The 22,292-nt window shown below is 38.5% G+C and overlaps 1 protein-coding gene across 1 annotated transcript; it reads left to right on the top strand.

Moving 5' to 3' along the window:
• Nucleotides 1–1,257: 1,257 nt before the first annotated feature.
• Nucleotides 1,258–21,577, top strand: LOC144634878 (chondroitin sulfate ABC exolyase-like). Its single transcript, XM_078493923.1, is given in 19 exon segments — nucleotides 1,258–1,271; nucleotides 1,411–1,487; nucleotides 1,575–1,729; nucleotides 2,761–2,928; nucleotides 3,352–3,588; nucleotides 4,846–5,068; nucleotides 7,031–7,218; nucleotides 8,546–8,705; nucleotides 9,195–9,423; nucleotides 9,638–9,885; nucleotides 11,989–12,215; nucleotides 12,217–12,282; nucleotides 12,284–12,660; nucleotides 13,376–13,610; nucleotides 14,815–14,965; nucleotides 15,508–15,704; nucleotides 18,089–18,262; nucleotides 20,326–20,490; nucleotides 21,167–21,577. Coding segments are annotated over 19 exon segments (3,489 nt in total). The 5' UTR covers nucleotides 1,258–1,266; the 3' UTR covers nucleotides 21,374–21,577.
• Nucleotides 21,578–22,292: the final 715 nt, after the last annotated feature.

Raw genomic sequence — 22,292 nt, 5'->3', positions numbered from 1 at the left:
ATTTCAAACTTGGCCCGATAGAGCCGGCGTTTATTTGATTCCAGGAGTTTATTCAAGCCCTATGTTTCTCAGAAATGATTTTTATTCATTATTTTTGACAGCAATATATTTAGACATTATTTTTAAAGCATGTCAAACCTTTAATAATTGTTAAAGGGGTTTATTTTCGAATACAGCTTGGAGACCCGGCGTTTATTCGCGGCCCGGCGTTTAATCGAGAAAATACGGGTATAATAAAATATGTAATGGAAAGTATTCCCTTAAACACAAATTTAAGACGTACGATAAATTACAAAAAATTCTTAAGAAATTTATTTAAGGAGAAATAAGAAATATATATGTATTTGTAAAGAATACATAACCCAGTAATTTAGCACTCAAAGCACGTTGCCTTAATATATTTATTTATTCTCAACAAATTGCGCTTCAAACTTTACTGTTTTGCTTAAGTTTTGGTCAGTCAACCTGACTTAATAGCTCTGTCGTAGAAGCAGTGAGCCTTTTTTGCAGCTGAAGGTCACATAGTACAAAAAATCCTATGAATAAGCTTAGGTTTTTAAAACAATGGGATTGAACTGCCCACTTTCGATCCGTGTACAGGTCTACACCTATCCATTTGATTAACGTAATCAAGACGTTTTCCTTGCGTCTAAGTAGACAAGCTAGCAGAATAAAGCTCTCAAAAATCAAATCAGTGAACTCTTACGGAAACAAAGCAACTGCCGCCTTATTGATTGACATGAACTAACATTGCACCATTTTTTGAAAAAAAAAAAAAAAAAAAAAAAGGGAAAACAAAGATACGCTGTTAAACGGTCTTGAGCCAAAAAAAGCGAATTTAATTGGCTGAAGGAAACGGAGAATGAGAACACGAACTTAAATTGAACCAGTTCAAACGTGTTCCTGTTATAAATTACTCAAACATTCTGCTTACTTCAAAACAGAGGATATGGTCGAATGAACTTCCAATATTTTAAATTCCCCAGCTTCTTTAGCTATAAATTACTAAAAAGTTTCTTTTTTTCTTGATTCAAAAGAGCTGTTAAGTGTATGAGGTCATAAATTTTGAAATTGCTTCATTTCATTAACAAATTTCACCTAATTGGCTAAGAACAACACTGAATGAGTCACGGTTATTCAAGCAGAAATGGGCTCAGAGGAGACTTCTGACCAATCACCAACTCTATCGCTATAAATGAGACAACTAAGTTGCAGTTTCCTCACTTTGCTTCAAGTATTTACCGAGATAAAGATACTCTGTGGAGGATGAGGTAAGATCGTAAATATGATACTTTTTCACTTTATAGAAATTTTTGAATAGTGGTCTTACTGATGACTTTTCCAAAATCGTCAAACAACGATATTTCTTATTGTATTTTCCTTTAAATAACTTTGATATATGCCCTCCAGGTTGACAATACCTTTGTGGCATTGTGTGGCCCTCATTTTGCTGTTCGTAGGAGCAATCCATGGCCAGGCTCGTACAGGTTGTATTTAGTCTCAGTATAATATCCTATTTCGTTCCAAACCTTTTTTTGTCTAAATGTTAATTTCTCCTTTTTTTTCAATCGCAGTTTATACATTTGAGAGTGCCTCTCACTTAAATGCTTTTACCGCGTCATCGACATCAACGATAGAGCGTTCAACGACTCATTATAAAGACGCAACACATTCTTTGAAGTGGACCTGGGCGAGTGGTGATTCACTCACACATGCATTCACAAGCAACGTCAGTAATAACATAATTTTCAAACTTGTTGAATTTTAACAAATATAGTTTAACAATTTATAAAGTGTACGTACTATGTTTCGAACTTTTAACCACGATTATTTTCATCAACTAGACAAACAAATGCCAATTTTTGGCGCATCGCAGCTAGAGAAGAGTTTCGAAATCCTGTCGCTAGGCATCTGATCAAAGGACAACGTAAATGCACTGATTCATCATAAGACCCGAACGTCCACTCTCGCACAATCCTATAGAAAACTATAAGGAAAACTGACGTCTTTAGGGCCGGAGGAGTTCACGTGTGGCGGTCCGGAAAAAGCCGTCCGGCCCTACTAGAAAAGCGTATGGCCCCGCGACTGCCGCAAAATGAAATGTGACACCATCTGATTCTAGAGTTTTTGCATCAAAATGAGCGACAGTGAAGATATTTCTGAAAGCGAAGAACTTCTAACATGCTAAAACGTTTCTATTTAGAGAGAAATGTAGTTTGTAAGCACTGAAAAAATTCTTCTTGGTAAGAAATGAATTAATCCTCTTGTTCAAACCAAGTATGAATTTCCGCTCTGTCAAAAGAAGCGTCGCTATGTTGTTCAACTTAACTTTCGCTAAGACGATTACGGTTAGCAAATTCTTTGTCGTAGTCCTTCAATAGTCTGCAATCACTTACCAGAAATTTGGTTTGAAATCTCCTTGGAATTAAGCATACAGAAACTTAAAGATCTTGTTGTAGTTTTGACAATTTCAAGAGAAGGTTAAATACTTTGTCTGCACTCCATAGTTCAAAATTTAAATCACCAGATTTCCCTCCCCCCCCCCAAAAAAAAAAAAAAGTTAAAAAATACAAGGTGAGATAAAAACTATTAACAATGTAGAAAACAAAACCAGCGTGACAATTTTATAATTTTGTACCTCGTCGAGCGACCCGACAACAGTATCATGGTTCAAGATCAATCGTAATTTCAAGGGTGACTATAAACGGAAGTTGAAACTGCAACTTTGTTTTTAATGGTTTCATTTATGATACTCTTTAGAGAATAAGAGGCAACGAGCTAAGAAGAGGTGGAATCAAGCTGTGGCTTTACAATACTCAAAAACGTGTTGGAGATAATGAAAAATTGACGGTATCTTTTCTTGATACACGGACCTCTTCGACCAACCCAACAACTGTATCACGGTTCAAGATCAATCTGAATTTCAAGGTAAAAATCTGTCTTTTCGTAAGCAAATAGTAGAGAAACAACAATAAAACAATAAATTTTAATTCAAGATATGAATAAAATTTTAATATTCTTTTCCTTTGAAGTGGAATGCGCGGTGGCTTAATGGTTTAGCGCGTTTGACTCAGAGTCGAACGGCCCGGGTTCGAGCCCTAGCCGGGGCGCTGCGTTGAGTTCCTAGGCAATACACTTTACTCTCTCAGTGCATCTCTCCACCCAAGCGTATAAATGGGAACCGGTGAATTTATTATTGGGGGTAACCCTTCGATGGTCTAGCATCCCAGCCAGGGGGAGTAGCAATATTCAAAGCCGCTTTATGCTACGGAAAACGGGATAAGCTCCGGCTGTATGGGCCACTTAGCTCGTACATAGACTTTACTTTACTATTCTTTCTTTGTGTTTTAGGGTTGGCGTGGAATATGGGTCGGTTACCAAGAATCCAACTTGGTTTCAGGCAGGGATATTGACACTTTAAAAATAACTGCACCGACAACTACCCAAACGACTCATCCTTTGTATATTGATCTTTTGCGACTGGTGAGCAAAATGAGCAAGCAGACACGTGATGACATAGTGCCAACAATTGGCCAAGGCCTTTACACTCCAAATCATTTCTGGCAGCAAACCTATCGCTGGAGTCTGGTAAGTTCAGTTAGCAGTTAAAGGTGTTCATATGTTAAACACTGAATATGTCTAAAAACACGCTTTCGCTGATCCTTTGATTCCAAAGGGTTAACACCAAGAAGTGTTAACTGGTGTCATTTTCCTGTCACCTCCCCATACTTGTTAGTGGTTTGTTCCTCTTAAAGGGGGTCCTTAAAGTGTAACTGATATTTTTTCTTAATAATTTTAACTTCGATATCAATATCCCACTTCCTTTTTAAAACTAGTGCTTCACGCTTCGTAAAACATCAACGCCTTCAAACCCAATTTAAGAGAAGTAATAATTGACGAAATTATATGGAACGATCAATGTACGAAAATCCAAGGATACTCTGTTTATTACAAGGCATGGCACAAAGCCGGTTAAAAAAATCAAAGATATCGTTAGCAGTTGCACCCTTACCGTAATGAATCGATTTACTTTTGGCACCTCAAGGGAGGGCGCTTATTCGAGACAGGGCGCTTATTTGATTTTTTGAGGAACAACCAAATGTATCTAACAATAACAGAAACTGTAACAGTTAGAAATTGTTAAAAGTTCAGTTACTTTTAAAATAATTGTTCATTTTAACAGTAAATATATACATGAACTATACGATGAACTGTCAGGAGTTTATCTAGTTGGCGTCAATGACTTCAGTAGGGGCAGTTATCCGCAATAGGGGCACTTATTAGAATAGGGGTGCTTATAAGATTGGGGACGCTAATTAGAATGGGGGGCGCTTATTGGAATAGGGGCGCTTATTTACAAAAAACACATTCGAAGGGGGGCGCTTATTCGGAAGGGGGCGCTTATTGGAAGGAGGGCGCTAAATCGAATCATTACGGTAAATTTTGTCTTACAAAGTTTTTTTGTAACAAAATATATAACCTTAAAACGAACTACTTAATGTGTTTTGTTCTACGCCACGCCATTCTGCCAAATTAGATGAAAATTATTAAAGGAAAACTGCAAATAAATCCTCACGTACAGAAACGATACCTTAAGAAAAATTGCTGTGTAACCTTATAACCAATTTTCTTGTTAAACTAAAATTTGTCCGTGTTGCAGCTAAAAAAAACGATGAAAAAATTAATTTTAACATGTAGGAAATGAATGAAATTTACAGATAACCTTTGAAGTTACCAAAGATACGAGACTCGATATATTCTTGTTTAAGATTAAACTTCACATCTTACCTAAGAGCACAACTCTCTTGTTTGCTAGCTTGTGTTTATTTTGATTTACCACAACAGGCCACTCCGACAAATATAACCGAGGGAACCCCTAGTCAGGACAAATTAGATGATTTGGATCTGATTGAAAAGCGTTTGGAAAATTGGTTTGTTAAGCAGTCACAAAGCTCAGTCCAGTTTACAGGAAATGTGAAGAAACGATTTGACTCCTTACCGTTTGACAGGGCACATGAGGACTTCAGTCAACTAAACATTGTGAAAAGCGCGTCGGGTGTTATCACAGGTAAACTATTTAAACTACTTAACGCCTGAAACATATCGTACGATGGTTCTAGACTAAAAAGAGTCTGAGAAGGCTTTAATTTGAAATTGCAACTTCGAATCGGATAACGAGACTAATGTGTTACAGTTACGTCGTTCTAAATGATCAAAAGCGTGGCTGCCGGCACCCCGGGGGGGGGGGGGGGGGGACTCGCATATGAAAGTGACGGGGATGCTCGTCGTCTCGCTTAGGGGTGTAAATTTCGGACTTTTGGTCTCGCTTAGGGTGTTCCGGGAAAAAACGCCCAAAACGCCAATATTTTTAGCCATAATGGTCTCGTTTAGGGTTACACACGAAGAAATATACAAATATAAACTCCATTCTTAGTTTTTTGGTATCTTTTAGGGGTCAAGAAAGGCTTGAGCCACACCCAGATTGGTCTCTTTTAGGGGTTCTTTTCAAAATTTCCGACGAGCATCCCCGTCCGTTTCATATGGGGGTCCCCCCCGGGGCCGGCACTGGTACCCACCAAATTCAATTTATTTGGTGCAGTCACTCGTGCCGCGCTATTACAGTGTCGAAAAAGCTTGCTTACGTTCGAAAACTGCTTAGGTTCCGATACCCTTTACGCAAGAAAGTTAAAATAAAAGGATTTACTGTTTGACGTTGCCTAGTCATTTGGGTAGCAGGATTTAATATCTGAAATTCCCTACCGTAATTCCCTGCAGGCGCGCGCTATAGAGGGAATCGGGTATTGCTCCGGTCCACGCAAAAAAGGCCAGACCGTGTTTTCGGGAGTCAAACTTGGACAGATTTAACAAGCACGATCATTTCATATTTTTCTGGCTTTGAACTTTGCTTATTAATATTCCTCGATGTGTTGAAGATGAATGCATATAATTTGTTGCGTAGAAATTGTGCAGATTTCTTTTAGCACCTAGAATGTTTCGTCCGAAAATATTTTCCTATCATACGATAATAGCAGCATTTGTCTGATTTTTTTTCACAAAGATTTTCTTGAGGTTTTAAGCCAGGGTTTGAAGTAGGTTGCTTTCACAAAAACTTTGCTACCTTAATACTTTGTAATTTGGTGGCAACGACGACGTCCTCTGCGCAAGATTCCCTCGGTTACAGACATCGCCCATTAAGTTTACTAGTATCTGGTAGGCGCGGTGGCGTAATGGTTTAGCGCGAGCGCTCAACTCCGAGTCGAACGGCGTGGGTTAGAGCCCTAAATGACACTGAAAGCTGTGTCTTTCGGGGGAAAATAGGAGTTTAAAAACTTCAAGAACTTGATTTTTAAACTTTTTAAATTTTAACCGAAATCAATTTATGCCATTCAAGTGGTTTTAGTGTATTTTGTTTGAGATTCGGAACAAAGCCAAGGGAGGAATTTGTTTATGCAAGTTTATTAAAGAAAGGGATGACGTCAGTAAGGGAAATTTTCGCTCACTGCTACAGTTCACGCAAACCCCGTGACTCATGCAAACCTCGGACTTAAGTCGTCAGACGACGCTAAACGAAGAAATACAACGGGATGGCCTTAGCGTAGTCTTTATTTTGGCGTGAAATGGACTTCTTTTTAATGCCATTCAACTGGTTTGCGTTTATTTTATTCAACATTCGGAACAAAATAAATATTTGCATGCGTAAGCAGAAATTTATTCGGCCAGGCATGTGTTTTGGTGAAGAAAATTCAGCTCACGCAAACTCCGTGACTCACGCAAACACGGCTTGTGTGTTTCTCAAGTGACTGCTTTTCTAAGGATTTTTTACTCAGCGGCGCCGTGCCTTTCTAGCAAACGAACTGAAAGAAGTGATCAAACATTAACTGCCCGGTTAAAAACTGCTTAAAGTTTCTTGTTTATTTATTTTTCCAAACAAATCCTTGGAGAGTGACTTCCCATTTATGGAGCCGTTCTCTGTTTTTCAGTTTTAGCGTAATTACCTATTGAAAATTCAAATGACTTTGTATCCATTTAGGTACTCCGCTGTTCGCCAAACAATCTGAGTTTAACCACAGAGAGTTTGGCTACGTCATACCAAGAGTGCTGCTTCCAATGGCGCTGGATTATCACATAAGATCACGTGCAGTTGACGTTAATGAAAGGGCCGCTGCAGAACTGTCAGAGCTAAATGCAGGCGGGGAAAATAAGACAAGAGCTATAACGGTGTGAACTAGAACTACCATAAAATGGCAATTATGAGCTATGTGCTATTAGTATAATTTCAAGAGGTGAATTCAATTCTGATTGGTTGAGAAGCTCGGACTATGTCGCAATATTCACCGCGCTAGGCGGTGAATATTGTATCTGAAGGTTTGGCTACTAAGCCATGCCACATTTGCCATCCAGGCCAGTGAACATGGCAGCATCTGCTGAATTAAAATTTCTCTCATTTAAAAGAAATCACTCCAAATCCGGCTGGATATTTGAAACATTGGGAATTTTGCAAATTTACTACCAAGGCTTTTGTACCAAAAATATTTTCAAGAGATGGTTTTCAAGGCATTAGAATTGATCGTAAACATGGTGGTTTTGGAGATCGCACACGGCCACGTACTCAGTCAGGTCGACTGGCAAAACATTATTTAGTTCTCTTCTCACTGGAGCTAGTAATTTCGAGAGGATTCACACAATTGCTTAAAAGTCACCAACGATTAAACAAAGGTACCGGATATCTATCTTTTTCGTAGTGTTTGTTAGTGTTTGTGATGAACCAAACTGGTTTACACGTATGCAAGCGAGAACTTCTGTTTGTTGTTTTTGTGTTTTTTTATTGTTTAATATTTTGTAGTTTTTGATATTCACCTCTGAAAATTAAACTAAATCAATTTATGCCATTTAAGTGGTTTGAATAATCACTTCGCCTTCGGCGAATAATTGTTAAATATAACTTTTAATGGGTTTAAGGTTGGCTTTATGGGGGATGGGGCTTTTTTCTGGGCTCTTACAGTGAGCTTTTTTTCTGCAAGCTCCTAAACTTAATTTTTCAGTACTTTGTTCAAAAATAACATAAGTCAGTAACTAAGTAAAAAAATGTGAATGGGCAAGACATTGTACCAGGGAGAGCTTAGAACAAAAAAAGTTCCTCGTTAGCAGTAACATGAGCTTAGAACAGGAAGGGCATGTAAGCGAGAGAGAAAATAAGGAGGATATAGATAAGTAAAGCCTGAAACTGGCAAATCTATCATCTCGGTCTTTTTTCCTTTTTCTTAATGATAAGCATATAAAATAGCTCGCCAGGCGGATGGGGCTCTGTGCATTTTATTTACAAAAATGTTTGCAACTATTTTTTAGGCGTTTCCTTTTCCTCGACTGATGTGCTTATACCAGTCCTTAATCTTTAAGATACCTGTTGTCCAGCAGGTTTGAATTCGTAAAAAAGGAAACTTAAATACAAAAATTTAAGTTAAACTTACAAGTCTGAATAAAACATTCGCCTTTCTTTCTTGAACTTAAATCGTTTTTCTGATTTTATCCCTTTTGTCATTTACAGAGAGTAGCAGGCGGTGACCAAACCATGCAACAGACATTCACAAATGCTTTGGGTTCAACAACTCCGTACACGGTAGAGAATGTCAAGGCAGCTATTAACACACTCAATAACAAACGCAAGGAAAGATTAATGCTAGTTTTTGACTATATCGAGGATCAAGGTGAGAATCATCTAGCTTCAGTTCACTAGCTTATGACGCTAACAAACCTCCTTCTGTTCCCCCCTTCTTTCAAACCTGTGACAAGATGTGTAAAGAATTTGAGTATAGTGACTGCATTCGTACCCATTCTTGTCCCCAGAGCCGACGATCGTTCTGGTCTGCACCAGGGATCGAGACCTCTGGCCGGTGGCGATTTGCAAGCATGCACACAGCACTCTTTTTCCATTTTCAGCCAATCAGATTTGTCAGATTTGATAAAGATTCCGTGAATAGCGGACGTCAGGTGTTGGAAGGCCGGCCAGGGGTCTCGAAACCCTAGCGCAGACCAGAAGAGTCGTAAGCCCTGCGGACGAGAATAATTCGCACCCTACAGCATCGTTCGTTTAAAATGTTTTGTTTCCCCAGGACCTGGTGCTTCTCGACCATTTTTTGAAGCGCTTGGCAGTGACCTTTTGACTCATGGTACATCAATTTTTTTTTACATTTCAGGTTTCTCTGACGGCAGCGGGCTCGGTACCTTGGACCATGAGATGAACAATGCTGGTGCGGGGTTTATGTGTGCAGCGTTTTTACTAAAAAAAGAAATAAAAACCGCGGGAAAACTATCTGACTATGTTGCGACCATGAAATGGTACAACGACTTTGGCGAGATTTATCAAGATCCATTTGAGTACGTTGGGACGACTGCTGATCGCATGAGAACCATTTCGTTATGGAGGTAAAATTATTAACATGATCCTTAAACCAATTCTAGCCTTCATATGCTTTAGATGAGTGAAACAGAGCACTCAACATGCAGGCACAATAGCAGTAGTTCGTCCATTCATTGGATGAGATTCCAAAATAGTCTCTTACCCATCGCTAAAATCAATCTACTTTAGTTTTTGTCGTTTTCAAATTTCGGGCAATTCTTGATATATTTCTTGTCACAGATTATTTGCAGTTCTCATGATGCCTACCTCCACAACAGAAGAAAAGAAGGAGAAGATTCGTGACATGAAAGCTCTTGATCGATGGTACGCCAACGCCCTGGCTCCCAATGAAGCATTTGCAGGAACTCTAAAGCCTGACTTCGTTGGTTTCCATCACAACAGCTACTACGCTTCTGCTTACACACCACAAGCTCTACACAAGGCTGCACTTATTCAGTATCTGCTTAGTGGAACAGAATTTGCTTTGAGTAAGAACCATTTACCTAACATAAAGACATAATTTCCCCTCATTACCACGTAATTTCAATTAACATATTTGTATAAAAAACTAGTTCGCCAGAAAGCTAACGACAACAACTAAAAATCATTGGACGAGGATGAGCACGAGGATGAGCACAAGGATGATTTGCTCGCCACTGACAAATCACGACATTTTGTGAAAACCGAGTTTAAAATTGTTTTTAGTTTTATCATTCCATCACTGAATTTGTTTTTGAAACAATAACCTTTGGAAACTTGGAACCGCGCACTTCGTTGCTGAAGTAAAACGGACGAAAAGCATAACTTTGCCTTGGATGATACGAAAAAATGGACTTCATTCAATTCTTTTTCTAACATCAAGGGCAATTGTTATTGTCTTCTTTGTATTTCCGCTGTTTTGCGGCTCTTGTTCACAAATCAAATCTCTCTCCCACAACTGTAGGAAACGAGTTGCCATTTTTCTTAAAACTGGTCACAACTACGCATGAGCAGAATATTATTTGCAACAAAATCACTGTCAGACGCTAATGCGCACGAGCAGACCAATATTTGTAGCAGGTTATTGGTAAGTCACGTGGTAGGCCTTCGGCCAATGAAAAGAAAGAGAAACATGCATCGAATTTTGATAAACGTTATTTCGTTTTACAAATTTTTACAATGCTTGTCAGCTCCCGCCATTGGCGTAGTTATTTGATGCGGAGGCGATGAATAAAATAATATTTAAAAAAAATAACAAAGAGGATATTACACGTTGGCGAGAAGATATGAATTTTATGTTCAAGTGGCAGAAACGATATCTAAAATCTTAAATCCGATGCGGCAATGTTTTGACTGCGACTGCTTTTGTTTTCTTCTTTACAACATCTTGCCTTTTGTGAAATTCCTTGCGAAGAATTCTCTCTAAAAACCTTGAAATCGTCAAGGTTTCATTTATCGTGTTCTATCTTAAACAAATTGAAGCTGCTTTTCGATGCTTGCTAACAAGAAACCAAGTTCATTCAACAAAGAAAAAAAGGCGCGAATCGTGACGTCAATAAGCGGTATGCCACTCGAAAGAGTGTCGTACGGAAAATTCGCCACTCGGGTCCCGGATGGAGTGGCGTATAGAAACTACGAGTGGTTTAGTTCCCAGTAAAAAACTCTCCTCTATATAATGAATAATGATATTAAACGATCTTCATTTAAGAAAAGCAAAGGGATATGGTAATAATAATAGTTTTAAGGCCCAGACACACAAAGATTTTGCTCCCGGGTAATGCCCCCGGAGCACGCTGTACATGCAAAGCTCCTCCGTTTTCATCACGTAAAATGCTCCACGATTTTAAACTGGTAAAACATTTGGGAGCAAGATCCGTAGGCAAACTGAGCGTTTACTTTACCAGGGGTTTTGTTTCCAGGAGAAAACCTCTCGTGTGTGCCGAGCTTTAGTGGTTAACTATAATTCCTTATCATCCTCCTCAAATATTGAAAGTGCCTACGAAACGAGTGTTTTGATGGTAGTTTCGTTTTTATTCTGCTGTTTTATTTTTCTCCTTTGACCTTTGAGATGAAAGACAATTGCTTTTGCAGCCATTTGGATTTACTCAGGTCGCAGGGCTTGCATATCTTGTGGCTTTTTTCTTATTATATATCATCGCTGGCAAACAACCCTCGTGCAAACCCTATTGACAACACAAAACGAAGTTGTAACCAATTTCTCAGAAAAAAAACTGATCATCTATTACCCCTTTGGTAAGGACAAATGTGCTGGTTTTTAGATTCTAGAATAAATATTTAATTCCGTATTTTAACTTTCGGCACCTAAATAGCTCTACTTCTCTAAAAATAACATTTAATTTCATAGCACTTAACGCTCAATAGCCGACGTTCAATAATCAAAATTCCAACATGGCACCCATGCTCTCTGGTTCATTGCTTACTTTGGTTTGATTTGTTTGAATCAAGTCCTTCCCTAGGAATCCTGACAGATAAAGATAACTAAGACAATTTGCATGTTTGAACCGGATATCCGCGGAGTCATAATGAAGTTTCGTTTTTGACCTTTAGCCGGATAATTTTAAATATCATTGGTTTTCGTTTGCCTTTTTCAGATACTGAGACAATAAGTAACATCAAAAAAGGACTGGAAGTTATGAGGATTGTCTCTGTTAAATACTCGTCTCCAAACAGCGTTGGGGGTCGGTTTCCAGGATTTAGTCGTAATATTCTGGCAAAGTCCTTCCCTGCTTATGCTTATGCTGCTGCCACTGCTCCAACCTCAAACGAAGATGGCTCCCTTGCAGAAATTTCTACTTTTAACAATGAAACCCTCCAGATGTTTCTTGCGACTGTACGACACAACTAATAATGCTGTTAAAGACTACTTGGAAGATGGGGCAATCTTCCACTAATATTTATTATCTGAATTCTATTGGCGCAATTAATATCATGGAGGAAATTCAAAAAAAGGCCAATGCAATGAGTATCCAAGCAGAAAGCTCTCCCAGGGGATTTTGGAGTAAGAATTATGCAGCATTTGCTATCCAAAGACGAGAAAACTGGGCAGTCACTGTTAAGGGATTCAACAAATTCGTCTGGGACTTTGAAGCGTCAGGAAATCAGAATGTCTTTGGGCTTTATCAGAGTCACGGCGCACTTCTTGTTGCAAACAGCGAGGAGGCTCTTCTAACTCACGATATCGACAATGGCTGGGACTGGACACGACATCCGGGCACTACCACTATCAAAATGAGTCTCGAACAGCTGATCAGCGACAACCGCAGGTTTGGAATAATGAAAACGCAAAGCGACGCAATGTCCTTTCATTTTAGTTTTTGTTTAGATTAATGCCATAGAAATATACAATTTTGGAGGATTAACAATTTAAAAGTGGAAAAATTGAGAAAAAAGGAAGTTACGTTACAGTAGGAAAATTATAGAAAATTTGAAAAGCAGGGGTCTATAAAGCGTTTCCAAAAGTTCAACAAAAGCCAACTGCAAAGACACGGTTCTGCGAAAGAAAACGCACGGTTTTCACCGGAAAGCAGGGCCGTAACTAACAAGAGGCAAGACGAGGCACTTGCCTCGTCTAGAATTTTACCCAAAATTAAAAACAAAATATGTTTTGTTGGGAAAATAATCCCCAGTTGAAAAAATACCTCATGAAAATTGTCTCTGAAAGAGTTTCAGGTCTTCTAGATTTCACATTTTTTGGAGCGCTTGCCCCCTGAGCCCCCCGTCTATGGCAAACGTCTGGTTACGGCCCTGCGGCAAGTACAAGATGCCGATCTGTAGAGTGCCCGTCAGCTGCTCTTGATTATAATTTTAAGGTGGTTCTTACCTATTGATAGTTTTATAAGTCGCTTACAAGATCGACGGATGAGGCGACTGCTGTTTTGCTTGATGGAAAGCACCCACGGTTTAACAATTAAAATTTCAGTCAGCACTGTGCTTGATATGAATACAATTACCCAGATGATAATTCAAATATTTCCACAGATATTATCAACCTGAGCGACTGGCTGGTGGGGTAACGTTGGTCGGTGGTGGAGACTATCAATCCGGGATATTTGGAATGGAGTTTTCCCAGCCTACCTATCAGTTTCCAACTGGATCTTTTCAATTAGGCATTAGCTTCACTTTTAAAAAGAGCGTGTTCTTTGCTGATTACGTCATCATATGCCTAGGCACTGGCATCACCTCCACGTCCAGCAGCACAACTAACATCACTCAGGTACTCCTTTAATTGGATTGATAATTTCGTTTCTTTTTACATTTAACCATCGAATGTGCAAACTCAGCTCCCAGTGATATGCAATAGCTGAACGAAACAGGATATTTTGAAAAACATGACCTGACATGAGAAATTTTTATGTCACAAAACAAGTTAAACATTTATTTTAAGCAAACGAAAGATTATCGCAGTAATGTACTCAACTTAAGCAGTTGAGAAAAGCAAGCCTGAAAAAAATTCAGGCTTGAACGGGAATCGAACCCTTGACCTCTGTGATACTCGTGCAGCGCTCTAACCAACTTAGCTATCAAGCCAACTGGGAGCTGGTCAATTGTGAGTTCGCAATACACCCGTGGATGGAAAAGATAAGAAATGAATATTTGAAATTCATATAGCATTGTTCTGCAGATATACATTTTACAGCAAGGCGCCCAAAAGTGTGACCACTTTTAATTAATTCACATTCTTTCGTGCAGCCATCATCCAATCAGAAGCCAAGGACAGCTTCTAGTTGACTTCTGATTGGATTAAATCTGCACGAAAGAATGTGAATAAATTAAAAGCGGTCACACTTTTGGGCGCCTTGCTGTAAGGAAATGAAAGATCATCGCAAAAAAGATCATCAAAGCAAGTCTCAAAAAAGGGCTGAGGTCATGGGTTCGATTCCAGTTCAAGCCTGAACTTTTTTTCAGGCTTGCTTTTCTCAACTGCAAGTTGAGTACATTACTGCGATGATCTTTCATTTGCTTAAAATGTATATATCCGCGGTACAAATATATGAATTTTATATATTCACTTCATAAAACATTTATGTTATAAGGAACTTATATGAAGTGACAAGTGCACTCTAGGAGTCTTAGACTTATACATGCATATGGTGTCATACTATAACTATTTTACTTTCAACCGTGTTTAGCTCTTGAAAACTTAGTAGGAACTTTATTTACGACTTCATTCAATCGTCAGCGATATTAAGCTTTTTTTAACAAACTAAGTGGGGACACTGGTAAGGTTAGATGAGGTTAAAAATGAGGCCTTACGCTTTATAAAAAAATAAAAATAAAAAAGTAAAATCTGTCTTGGGAACCAAAAAAGCGACAATACCGGTCCCACGTGATTAAATCAAGACTCAAAGTTTACACATGAATCTTTGATTTATTAACGCATTATCACTTGTGTTACTTGTCGTTGTTTTTTTTTTCAGACTGCATTGTTTCAAAACAAGCTGTTAGATGCTGCTAATCCGTCATCCGTTCTCATTAACACTACAAGCCTTTCACTCAGCACTGACATAACTAAAGAACCGTCTTCCTTTGGAGAAGAGAACGTTGCGGCTACTCTAAGGGATGTTAACGGTAACTACCTAAACGCAATTACCATTGAGCACGAACTCAAGTTCGAAATTTTAAACTGTTGTGCCATTCAGTGGCTGTTTTTTGCCGCTTCGCTTATTATCCTTCTCAAAATAAAAGTTGGATTGGAAATAAAGGAAAAAGTTGGTTTCCTTCGTACCATGCAAAATATAAACAGCAGCGGAGATCTGTTTAAAAACTGAAGTAGATAACGTTGGTATGGTCTAACTGTCTCCTTTTCCGACGTACGATTACTTTCATTAAACTTTTGTACGGACAAGGAGTAAAGTCAGTTCGATGGAAAAAACACATAAGGTTATTCAACAACTCAAGTTCTTAAAGTAATATACCGTTGATTTTATTTTAGGAACCGAAGGAGCCGAAGTATACAATAATATTTCTAAATGGTCCTCCAATTTTTTAAACCATCACTATTTCACACTTATAGCATATTAGGTACCATAGCCCGGCAATCGCACTGTAGCGTTGGCATTGGAACAATTAAAGTAATTGTTCATCTTATTTTTTGCTTCACAAAATAATAGGGAATGGATACTATATCCCCAATGCTAACAACCAAGGACTAAACTTAGAGATCAGTCTCCAAGCGTCCAAGAACCAAAGAGGAACAAAGCAAACATCAGCTCGATATGCCACTGCATGGCTTAACCATGGTGTCAACCCAACAAACAAGGATTATGAATACACCATAGTAGTGGGCAAACCTGCAGAAACTGTTCGGGTAAAATCAAATTTCTGTTGTGTTTTTTAGTTGTTATATTGATACAGTTAAACAGATCAACTGATACCACTGCCACTTTAGCGAAAAGAAATAATGGTATTTGTTAAAGAGCTAAGATTATTTTTCCAAAACGGTGCGCGCCTCTTATTGGCTTCTTCAAGGTCACAAAAGACAAAACTTTCTGAGTGCGCAGCGTTGCAAAATGTATGGCGTCAGAGGATTATGATCGGTGCACTATTGGCCACGAATGTTGACCGACGACCGCCTTTTCTGAGTCTTCGTAGTGTTTCATGCTAGCCTGGAGGAGAAAACGGAAAAAAAGACGAATCGTGTTATTCTAAGGCTATTTGAACATTTTCTGATAATTTTCTTAAAAAAGCTGAAAGTTTGCGTCAGATGAAAGCTGCTGAATGGAAAGACAGTGTGTTAATTAACCTTGAAATCAATCTTTCGTCTTTTGCAATTGCTGATTTAGGGCGTATTTATTTCAACATACGTGTATAGCCGTCACATTGCCTGTTGAAATTTTCTATTATATTTTTTACCTCGAAAACCATGAAAAATTCAAACAGGCAAATGCAACGGCTTAAACGCGTATGTTGCAAATAAATTTCGCCCTTAAACTCCTCTATCGAATGCACGTGTGGAAAAACACGGAGGAAGACTGAATGATGTGAAAAATGTTCAAACTATATATATGTTATTTGCCGGCCGGGAGGTCCGTATTGGGAAAAACTGTACCCGAGGTCTTGAGTACGGCCCGAGGCCGCAGGCCGAGGGCCGTGCTCAAGACCGAGGGTACAGTTTTTCCCAATACGGACCGACCTAGGCCGGCAAATAACGTTTTTATTTTTTTCTACTTTAATTTATTTGGAAAAGAAACCAAGGAAAAATGAGTCGCAAAATCTTTGTTTTTACGCGCGGATTTGATTTGATTTGATTTGAGTCCGACTTGATCGACGAGCAAGGATGAAGAATGCTGTTTGGCAGTTTGCTATTTAATTCCGAATGAAATAGCTTTACTTAAAATGAACCGTACTCAAAAAAGGTTCAGCATATTTAATTTACATTGCAGAGAATCAAGAAAAGCAAATGAAGTCATAAATAAAGCACAAATATGCCGCAAAACTTAACACATTTAAATCGATTTCAGTCGGCTTCCCAAACAATTCTCGATAAATTCTCTTTAAAGAATTTTTCCTCACAGGGTGTTAAGGCTATTTCTCTGACTCAAAAATACTCTTTGACTGGAAAGCAGTATTTTAATCTATTCACACTTGTATTTAACAAATTAATAATCTCTGTACTTTTCCCAGCAGAATTTTATTCTGATAAACAGTTTCATACTGAATGAAATGCGTAGTGTCTACGTACGGCACAATATTGTGATAATTAAATTGTTCGTTTTTAATCAAAGAATCTCATTTCCTTGAATGATGGCAAATGGTGTTCTGCTTTAGCAAAACTTGACAGATAAACAAGGCAGTTAAACTCATAGATAGAGCCTAAAACCCGCGGTGAAGGTTACCGCAATGGCGTGAAAATCATTGCAAAATGCACAAACAACGCGACGGCAAACTACGAACGGTAAACTACAATTCGATTTTGTTGAGAAAGAAATAAATACTCGCCTTTTGAAGAACTTTGAGGCCTTTAATTCCACTGCTTTTTAGTCCTTTCAAATTTACAACGGTTGGTAAACTCGAGTAAACAGCTATTTCGATTTTGGAGAGCAAAACTTTCATGTGTTCGTTCGTCTCGCTGCACACTGATTTCGCGCGGAACTGATAGATCCCGTTCCGTTGATTCCCTGCGGCCCGCGTACCGTTGACCGCGGTCAAGATCGGAAAATTCCGCCCGCTCCCAGAACCAATCAGATTGCAGGATTTGGTTTATCTTGCCCGCTCACGCGCTGAGAAAAAAATAATACCAATTATTATTTACAGAGACTAAAGAAACTCATAACTGACGTTTCAAGTTAAAAGAGATCATAAAGGAAAACAACATGTTGTGAAAAGAAACTTCCTCGAGCAATTCAAAATTATTGTTTTTCTAATAAAATCATCAAATGGTCCACAACAAAAATGTGTCTTAAGATAATATTTTCTTCCTTTTATGAGCCGATCTCGTACTACCTCCCATGAATTAAAATTACAAATCTGTTCCAAGAAAAGCCAAAAACCTCACCCAAAGGTTTTATTTGATTTCTGTCTTCAAAATTATTGTCTTATTCCCCCATGGAGGAGGGGTGGAGTACCCGAGATTTCAAGTGACGGGGATGAGCAAATGTTTTTTTGGGCTTCAAGTACAAGTTAGAATCCCTTTTTGATCTGCTACTGCTATAGAATCGCTCTTAATAAACTTTGCTATTTTGTGCCAAACAGACGTTGGCCACAAGGCAAGCAAGCGAAAATAAAGTGTATGAAGTGCTCCACAAAGACAACAAAGCTCACGTGGTAAAGATTAATGACTGTCCTAGACCTGGTGAGACACAGTATGGATACGTGTTCTTTGACAAATCTGTCCGCACCCCTGGTCCTGTAAGGCGCGTCGACAAGGTAAATAAATGTGTCTGACAGACACACAAGAATTTCAGAGCGGGTGTTAGGATACCGGTGCATTGCTCTTTCAACTGAGCTATGAAGTTTTGATACGTTGGGAGCAGGTCAATTGTGCGCTACAATGTCCCGCATGTGGAGTAGTTGACATTATGAGTAAATGAAAGACGTATATGTGAACTGCGAATAAATGATGAAATGAATGAATGAATCCACTATGTCCGGCACTTTGTCATGTAATCCACATGCGAGACATAAGGATCCACAGTTGACCTGCTTCCAACGTATCAAGGCTTCATAGCTTAGTTGGTAGAGCAATGCACCAGTATCACGGAGCTCATGGATTCTAATCCCGTTGTAGCCTTGAATTTTTTCAGCCTTATAATGCAATTGCTTACACACTTCGAGGATCATATCATTCATTTTAAGTTTCGCGTGGAACATCCGACACAGAAGTGAAGATGATTGACATAAAAATTTTCACGTGCAGAAATCGACAGCTCTAAGTGTTCGAGAGCGAATTCGCCGAATTGTAAAGGAGCATTTGTTTTCTAATGTGTTTTTCGTATGCACCGGCCATGATAGCCCGTAAAGCAAGAAGTACACAGGGAAAATAAAATTCTCACTAGTTAAATAGACAGCAGAGGCATCTTCGATAGATTCGGTGAATATTTTTTACGTTGCTTTTTCTGGACAAAAAAATCTGTAGTCACGTTTTAACTCACAGCACGTTTACCGTTTTTTATTGTTGCTTGTATGGATGAGGCTCTTGTCTTATCTTTACTAGCAATAATTAAAAGAAATGCACCTATAGACTTTGTATTGAGGGCATGCCAGTATAAACCTTTTGCGGTACCAATCTGGGGATCATTACCTTCCTAGGATCATTTTCGGTCCAATGTGGGGATCATTTGCGGGCAGGGATCATTTGTACAGTTCCTATGCTTTATCTTTGATTACATAAAGGATTACAGAACAGAATGACAACATGTGATACGTTAACCAGACATTTTGTATACGTAATTGGACTACATGCTGTCCAATTTGGAAATAATTTGATGAAAAAAAATTCCGAGGGCAGCCAAAATTGGACGAGGCCGTAGGCCGAGTCCAATTTGGCTGTCAGAGGAATTTTTTGAATCTAATTATTTCCAAATTGGACAAGCATGTAGTCCGGTTACATCCTGATTAATTATATAGCTTTTAGTCAGTCAATCCCAGCGTAAATAATAAACTTTTTTATATGTCCAGAGCGGGAAAAACATTCAACAATAGTAGGCATAACACAGCACATGCAACTCACTCAAAGCATTGTGTTCACGAATAAAAATTAAACAAAACAGTGCAATTTTATTCACCTGAGTTTGCGAAGCTTGCTACAAAGTGAGTGAAAACACTGCATCAATCAACGAAAGTCGTAAACAAAGTGTCTGAAGAACTTTACAACTTATTGAATCTGACATACTCCTTTCCACTATTTCGTTCATACTTCATGGCCGTGTTTTCTTTTCGAATTTCAGCATAAACGACAAAGAATTGCATCCAGCTCGTGGCGATGAATATCTGACAGACTTCTTGCTTCCCTTCGCTGCACTTAAGTCTTACGTTCACCCAAGTTTTGTACTATTAGATGCGTTTTGCTCTCAGTTTTTGCTTCTTAGTGTAGCTAGCTCCTCCTCTGATAACGTAGAAAATTTCTCTTTGTTGTTACTATTGCTGGAAAGCTCAAAAGGAATGGAAAAACGTTGCAAACTTGCCTTAAAAATTCCGCCATTGTCGACTAACAATGCGACAAGTTTACCGGGCTGACGCTATGCTTAATGCTAATTGGCCGATATCCGTCACATGTCGCTTTTCCTTCGATTTGATTGGCTGAGACAAAACTGTCCAATTTTTCTTAAATTGGACAGTTTGTGCATTTTACCTGAAATTCCTATTCGAAACTATCCAAATTTAATCCCAAATTGGACAGTTCTCAGAAATTAAGGAAAAATAGCTGCGCTGACAATATAGGATTTACTGACAGCTATATAATTAATAACAGAACTTTGAATACTTTACAGGTGCCTTGTATCGTGATGGTGGAAGAGGTGAATAACAACAACTTGTACATCGCCGTGTCATCTCCTGATCTGAACTTCAACATCACCAGGGAAATTCTAATTGGTCCTCAGGTTAACGCTCAAGAAAGGTTCTACTCTATCAGTATGCCGGTAGAAGAAATTCAGGTATGATATGAACATCTCTTTCTTGCAGCACTAAACAATTTTTACTCCGCAAAGCCTTTCATTCACGCAGCACTCCATTGAATATCTCAGTTGTTGTTGCGTGTTTCTGCGTTAATACGTAGTTAGATTTTAATATTTCATGCATGTAAGTCGCCAGTGTATCTTCGACTGCTTTCTTCCTAGAAGAACATTTTGTTACACCCTTACTAACTTTCTCTTTCTCTCTAAACACCTTGAAAGTGAAAACCATTCATCATACATATTGTCTATAACCAACATCTGAGATCAACAACTGCCCAAACAATCCTCAAAGGCAAACAGAACTAGTGTTCTTGTTCAATAATTGTACCACATTCAAGTATTAAAATCATAAATAATGTACTTGAAACCAATTACATTTTATTCTTTTAAGTCTTTTATGAATTTCTTTAAGAGAAATGACTCGTAAATTCAGTTCTTCTGTCAGAGAGTTTTAATAATTTGTCATTATTGCTGAAATTACGAGGAACATGTTGTTATCTGAAAGTGATTCTACTAGAATTCAGGCTTAACTATAAAGGAGTTCCTAACTTTTTCAATTTTTTAACATACATGTAATAATAGTTGTTATACATTACTAGTTGACTATACCCTTCCTATTGTAAGCTTTTAATCAAAGGACTCTATAACATTTTAGGTGTTTGTCAGAAATGCAGTCAATGTAGCTACTGGGGACGTAAGAGTGGACGGAGCCGTTGTCCCAGACGCGAACAAAGCAAGCCATGTGGTGGTGATGCCAAAACCAGGCAGTACAACTGAAGGACGCCGTATCAAGTTCAAACAGCTTGTGAAGGGATTCAGTAAAGAAGTCAAACTCACGCGAGGAACTCAAATGGAAGCATAACCAGGAAAGACTGTGCTCGGCTGGCTATAAATTATTTTATTTGCCGTCAATCTCGTGGATTGACTTTGACTTTGTTTAAACACTGTGTGTTTTTTGTATTTGTCTTTTTTTTGCTTGTTGCCTGTATGTCACAAGCATCAATGTAACAAGAAATGAAGCAATAAAATTGCATTGGCCTGACATATGTGATACAATTTCGAGAAACTTACAATAAATTCAGAGAAATAATACAATCGTTTCCGAGGCACTCTGGATAATTGTACAAGCCCCGGTTCCTGGAAAGCTTATTAGCGCTAACCCACGATTGAATCGTCCGAATCCACGGGATTAATTTATATTCTTCGACTAAATTTGATTCCTCAAAGACTAAATTAGCACTATCCAAGGGATAAACTAGGGACACACCTAGCGAGGTGAGAAGAAGAAAACAAAATGGCCGACTTACAGTTTGATTATTTTGCTTTAATGCCGGGTCCGGTGAGGACAGAAAAGACATTCGGGCAACTTGAAAACTTTTCCAAAATCATAGATTTTACTTTTCTCTCGAAGACATGCGATCCCGTGTCCGGATTTCCCGCAGTTTTTGCGAAATGCGCAATTCATGGCAACACAAACGGACCGCTGTCCGGAGACACAAGCGCAAAGCAAATAAATTTCAACATTTTCACTCTTTCAGAGATAAAAAAAACTTCGCTCACTAACTGCTGTAATGTAAAATACATCAGTGGTGGAATTAAAGACATTATTTGGCTACAAAAGGCAAGTATTCATTTGATTTCATGGACAAAATCTTGTTAGAGTTTAGTTTACTATCGATCTTTTTTTTTCTTCAAAAACGTTGTTCGTCTCATTAGGGTGAACTAACAATCAATCTCCACATTCAGTGTAGTCTTCTTTGCTTAGTTTAATGCTTTTCTTC

The sequence above is a fragment of the Oculina patagonica genome, chromosome 13, assembly GCF_052425735.1.
Source record: "Oculina patagonica isolate OP01 chromosome 13, crgOcupat, whole genome shotgun sequence".
Lineage (NCBI taxonomy): Eukaryota > Metazoa > Cnidaria > Anthozoa > Scleractinia > Oculinidae > Oculina > Oculina patagonica.
Note: the sequence above shows the minus strand (reverse complement) of the source record. Positions and strands in the feature narration are given on the sequence as shown.